Source organism: Apaloderma vittatum, unplaced genomic scaffold, assembly GCF_000703405.1.
Source record: "Apaloderma vittatum isolate BGI_N311 unplaced genomic scaffold, ASM70340v1 scaffold9837, whole genome shotgun sequence".
NCBI lineage: Eukaryota > Metazoa > Chordata > Aves > Trogoniformes > Trogonidae > Apaloderma > Apaloderma vittatum.
In genome coordinates this window covers 3,455-9,568 of record NW_009726703.1, presented here as the reverse complement: position 1 = coordinate 9,568, position 6,114 = coordinate 3,455, and the positions used below count along the sequence as shown (strand labels likewise).

At 54.8% G+C, this 6,114-nt stretch overlaps 1 protein-coding gene across 1 annotated transcript in view; it reads left to right on the top strand.

Annotated features, from left to right (window-relative positions):
- LOC104276916 (nuclear receptor corepressor 2-like) overlaps positions 1-6,114 on the top strand; it is a gene marked incomplete at its 3' end in the record, with an annotated part of 31,605 nt that overhangs the window by 24,418 nt on the left and 1,073 nt on the right. Inside the window, exons 7-8 of the mRNA XM_009873388.1 lie at positions 1,253-1,431; positions 4,145-4,199. Coding sequence (XP_009871690.1) covers positions 1,253-1,431; positions 4,145-4,199 — 234 coding nt within the window. The remainder of the gene's footprint in view (positions 1-1,252; positions 1,432-4,144; positions 4,200-6,114) is intronic.

Here is a 6,114-nt window from a genome sequence, read left to right as displayed (position 1 = left end):
CCTCGGCACCCCGAGACTCTGCCAAGTGAAGGGAGAGGCCCTGCTCTCTCAGCTGCAGGCAGCGTTCCTGCCAGCTCCCTCTCTGCCTGCCAGGGCTCGACACTGGGCTTTATCCAGCATTTGCAGTTTTTGGGATCGATGCTCCAGCTTTGAGCTTTCCCTGACATCCCGTGATGAGGTAACACCCCCCATAAATGGGAGGAGTCCGAGTGAGGCTGAGGAACGTGGTGAAATGGGTTGAGATGTCCATGTCCGTGCGGAGGGCTCTGGTTTAGGCAGAGGAGGTTGGGGCGGCTCAGTCGCAATGGGGAAGCGGAGTGGGGCTGGGCAGGACTGGGTCGGCAGCTCGACAGAAGAATTGGACGTTAAGTGTTCTCCGTGAAACCAGTATCTAGCTGTAAATTAAAATAACAGCACTTGAGACCTGCCCTTCCTGGGTCACGGTTTGGAATGTACGTCTGGCCAGTGCCATCCCAGGTGACAGGGACTCGGAGCGGTGGTGCTGCATCCTTCGGGTCCCTGCAGGGCAGACCTGCACCGGGTGACGACTCAGCTCAGTCCTGGCATTCAGGCAGGGAACGGCACACATGAGACATTGCGTTGGCCACTCAACTGGAAATACTTCAGGAAACCAGTGTGCCCAGTCTGTCCTGTCCTGGCATGCAGCCGGGGCTCTGGGTGAACTCTGCACTTGAATAGGATGGAGTGAAGACGTCAGATTATGTCCCAGGGTGTTGGAGTAAGGAGAAGGAAAGGAATGGTGGCCTCATTGCGGTGACATTTAAAACCTCCTGGAGCAATATTAGGTTTCCCATGGACAGGAAACATGACGTCTCCCTCTGCCCACCCTTGCAGAAAGCTTTGCAGAGCTGACCCGCCTCCCTCACAATTTGGGGTGGGGGCTGAACCTCTGCCTGGCTGTGGGTTTTGTGGCTGGGAAGAGGTTTGCGCTCCCTGTGCCACCGCTGCTTTGACTTGTCTCTTGTCATTGTCAGGAGCTGTTTTGCTGAAGTCAGACGTTTCCACACAATATCTTAAAGCCTTTTTACTCCAAAATGAAAGCTTGTTTCCTGGCTGACAGCGATAGCCTCTTTCAGCGTTTAATTTACAATTACTCTAGTGATAGAGCTGTCTAGTGCTTGCTTTTGAATTCTCCTGTTCCTCCGCCTGTCCTTCCCTCTCAAACATCTGTCCCCTGCCGTTCCCATGGGCCCGTGGTGCTGACCAACTGTTCTCTCTGCTTTCCCCAAAGAACCTGGAGAAGCAGATGCGCCAGCTCGCTGTCATCCCGCCCATGCTCTATGATGCTGACCAGCAGCGCATTAAATTCATCAACATGAACGGCCTCATGGATGACCCCATGAAGGTCTACAAGGACCGGCAGGTGATGAATATGTGGAGCGAACAGGAGAAGGAAACCTTCCGGGAAAAGTGAGTGCATCCAACACACCTCTCTCTGTGTAGCCCTTGGGAATTGCAGACAGGATCCAGGGCCCCATCACGCTAAGGCATGAATTCCCCAAGGACCTGTTGGCCCCCCAGGACACGGCTGTGGTCACTGTGTGGCCTTTGACGTGGGCACGGAGTGATGTACCTGCCTAGAAACCTCAGACCTTTTTATATGATTGGTGTGTTTGTACCCACGTGCTTTCGCTCTGCCCGCTCCCATGCAGAGATGCGGGAAGATGCTGCTGGTGATGGGGCAAGAACTAGAAGTGTTCCAGCTTCTACATTCACTGTTGTATCAGCCAGTTGAAGGATAATGCCAGTGAAACCCGAGGCACTGTGATGTTTTTGAATTTACATGCTGTCCCTTGAGCACTGCGTGTCCAGAGGGATTCTAGGGGCTGTCAACATCCACCCCCCACCCCACAGAACCCCTCAGGCTGCAGCATCCAGCCAGTGCCGGTCCCTCAGCGCTCCCTCCTGCTTCTCTGCAGGATTTGCCCCTGGCTGTTGTTTCCATGGATGCATTCCCGCATCAGACACATGCAAACCCTGGCTGCGGTGCGTTCTCCTGTTTGCAAGCTAGAGAACAGCTTCACTTTAACACCTGAGATGACTCGGGAGGGCTGCTGATCCCTTCCCTGGGTACCACTCCGCTGTCAGCCGAGCTGCGCGTCCCTGCTCAGTCTCACATCCAGACGCCCCTCATAGCCCAGCGGGGACCCGAGTATGTTTGCACGAAGGACTGGAGCATCCTTCGTGCCCACGATGTACTGTGTGTGTCCGTAAAAACAGAGCTGGAGTTCTGTTTCCAGTAGGGTGAGCTCTGCTGGGGCTCGCTGCTGTGAACATGAGGGATGTGGAGGTCCACGGGTGCTCCAGGGCCACCTTGTCCCTTGCAGCACCACCTTAGTCTGGCCTCTGGACTATCATGAGGTGGCTCCGTGGATTACCAGCAGGCCCATGGCCAGCCATGCTGGAAGCCTCTCCATGTCCAGAATCCCTCCTCCTGTCCCTGTTTGTGACGACTCCTGTTTGCAGCTGAAATAACTAATTGCCAAGACGGACCGAAAAAGAACAAAACAAGCAAACCGGCTCCAAGCCTTTGGTAGAGGAGAATCCTTGTTGCTAATTAGCCTTAAAATGTGACACTCCAAACAGCAAGGCTTGCCCGCAAATGACGCAAAGGCTAATTACTTGGTCTTTAATGGTGGGGCCGTGCCTGGCTAATGGGGCTGGAAGAATCCACACCCAGCTCTTGCATCCTGCTGTGCATGATGGTTTCTGTGTCATCACCGTGGGTGATGCAGGGCTTGAGGCATAAATACAGCAGGATTTCAGGGCTCTCTCAAAGCTCATTTTAAGAGATTGGTACTTAGGAGCTGTAAGGAGGTCCAAGGGAGTCCTGCCCTGATCCCAGTGTGCAGGTAGATCAGGTGCCTGGTGTGCTGCAGCTTCTGTCCTGGGTATTTAAGGTGAACCAGAGTTGTGTCATCTGTGATTGTGATCCCAAGCCAGCCTTTTCCTCAGACTGTGACAGCCTGGTGCAACCTTTTGTTCAGCCTTGATGGCGGGGTTCTTGGAGAAAACAGCCAGACACGGCAAGGCTGACAAGCTCCAGATCTGAAGTAATTTTGGCTGTTAAAACTTAACCACGAAGAAGAGTCTGATTTGATTTCCTTCTGGGCAGGATTTCAGGTCTCTTTGTTGTGAACCTATCAGTAGCTTGCTCCCAGGGGGCTGGTCCTGGTCACTTGGCTCCCTAGAGCAGAGCCTGGGCTGGTGACAGCATCTCCTCCAGGGCCAGAACCATGCTCCAGCCCTGGCACAAGAGCCGGGCTCCTCGTGCCCCCTGATGATGCACCAGTTAAGTGCCCTCCTGCCAGTGGATCACCTCGTGCCAGGGGCTCGTTGGCCTTCGGCACTTGCCCCCCAGCTAGGGGAAGGGATTTGTTGGAGGGATGTCTTTGCACCCAGGGACGGCTTCTCGCTGGGCTCCCGGAGCTGTGTGCAAATCTGCTGATGTCTTCTTTGCTTGCTGGGCAGGAGGCAGCGTTCCTCAAAACTGCCATGCCACTGGGAATCTCTCGAGCAAGTCGGCAACGTGGCAGCTCTACGCTTCGTACCGGGGTTTGGATTTCCCCTCCCATCTTTTGCAGTCACCCCGACAGCTCAGCCAGGCACAGAGTCCTGCTCGGTGGCGGGGACAGCCCCGGCTGTGGTGCAAGACACTTGTATTTCACTGTCGATGGGCGTCCCTACCCACAACAGGGAGGTTGGACTAGATGATCTCTAAGGTCCCTTCTAGCCTATGCCATTCTGTGATTCTATGATCCCTTGCCAGATCCTGAGGTCTCAGCCAGGTGTCCAGCTGCCCTCTGTGTCCGTCCTGCCCTTGGTCCAGCCTTGGGTGTCTGTGGGATCGAGCAGGGTGATGAGCAGCTGTCGGCCATCCTCATACCCTCTCCCACCTCGTGACGTACATCGATGCCTTAAACCTCCCAACCAGCTCCACTGGGGCTAAATTTAAAGCTCTTGTCTTTCTGGGGAAGCTGAGCAGCAGACAAATATTTTCTCAAACCCCTAAATCCTTTGGGGAGCTGACCTCGCTGCTTGGGGCACGCCAGGTACAGCAGCCCAGCTGCGAGGAGGCTCAGAGCCGGCACCCACACTAACCCCCTCCCTCTGGCTCCCACAGGTTCATGCAGCATCCGAAGAACTTCGGCCTGATCGCATCCTTTCTGGACAGGAAGGTAAGCTGCCCTGCTTGGCTTTGACCTGCCTCGCGTTGTCTCTTCTCCATCACACAGCTCCCTCCAGCACCGGAGCAGCCGGTGGGTGCCGGGCACCCGTGGGTGGTGGTGGCTCAGGGCACCAGGCATGGTCCAGACACCTCCCGGCTCCCTGCAGAGACAAGGGACTGACTCAGCTGTGAGGAGACAAGGGAGCTCAGCGCCGCGAGATGTGTGAACGCATCCAGCCTGGCGTGTAGGCGTTGCAGCCCACCCCGTGATCCGCCTGGGGGGATGCTGCTTTCCAGCATCTCCTGGAGGCATTTTCCACCAGCCAAGCTGTCGCAGAAGGGGCGGGGGCACCCGGCTGCCCAGCACAAAGCAGAGGGGTCGCCTCTTTGCTCAGGGAGAGGATGCTGAGGGTGGGCTGAGTTGCAGTTCGGGTTGGTATCACATGTGCACACACGCCTCCCCTTGGTGCTGAGGAGTAGCTGGCTAGCAGGAGAGCCTGACCTTTCCGAAGCCTCTGTGTTGTGTTTCTCAGACTTTTCGTTTTTGTTGTCAACTGGTCTGATGGAAGGTTTGAAAAAGAGATCCGAAGGAAGAGTGAATCTCTGGTACCGTTCTGAGCAAGCCAGGTACCACCTATGGGACAGGCCAGTGGTGGACCAGGTGCTCTCCTGAGCAAGAAATCCTTGAGAGCTCCTTCTTCTTTGGTCCTTGAAGTTAGTTGCATCCTCTGCCCACCTCATGCAGTGTTTCATCCATTCAGTGTTCACCTGCTCTGGGGGAACCCTTCTACTTTCTGGGGGGTGGACTGCAGAGCTCCCTTCCAGCCTGAGTTATTCTATTTCCACATGGCTCAGGCTGGGGAAATGATTTGTAAGACCTTGACTTTCCTGTCCAAAGCAGCAAGGAAGCAAAGGCCAAGAGCAACCTCGTGCTGCTGTTGTTGCTCTAAGATACCAGCTTCATTTCAGCTTTTCCTACTTGTTAAAGCCCAAAGTGGTGGGACTTGGATGATGCTTACAATCCAGTCTGTGTTCCAAGCTGTAAAATGTCTTCTAATTTTATTTGTACTCGTTTGTAAATCAGGCTGTAATTAGGACACAGAAATCATCCATTATCCTGTTGGAGAGAGATGCAAAGTATGGCTCAATGTAATGAATTAATAGATTTTTAAATTGCATTATAAAAAAATAGTGATCTTAGCCCTTGGAACAGATGACTGTAAGTTTTTGTGTTTGTGTCTGTGTGTGTAATCAGGGCTAGATTAGAAAGAGATCCAATTAACACTTTAAAAGTTGCAATCTGTTTTTGCAAATGGTTCCACTCCTTGCAGGAGGATAGGGAGAGCGCAGCCCCCGGGCCCCCCCCAGCAGCACGCAGCAGCACCCTGCTCCCGGGTGCTTGCAGGCGCGGTGGGGCCGGGGGATGATTTCTGTCCGTGCAGCCCCAGGTCCTGTATGTGAAGGTGCAGCCAAAGAACAGTGTTCAGGTGCCCACCCAGTTCAGCGAAGGATGTTTCCCAGCGTGACACGCTCTGTGCTGGTCAGCAGCAGAGTATGTCCCGGTCACGGATCCTCGTTTTCCTGACAGATTGATCTGGGATGGTGGCTCGTGGAGCTGCCGGCTGGGCTTGGAGTGGGGATAGTGGCTCCCAAGCACCGGGATCTCAATCTGTCCGTGAGAAAGTCATGAGTGCTCGAGCCAGCGAGCTTAACGGCTGGAAATAACACTAGCTGACAGTCGCGTGGCGGGTTGTGCCTCGCACAACTGCAACAGAGGGTGACAGGCGGCTCTCCTTCTTCTGCCTGTAATGGCCACGGTCATCTGGGGTCAGCCCTTCCCCTGCTTCGCTTCCGACGCGGGGTTCTCCCTGCTCTGCACCCCCATCTCTGTCTTGGCACGGCTGCGGGTCGTCCCTTGTCCGTCC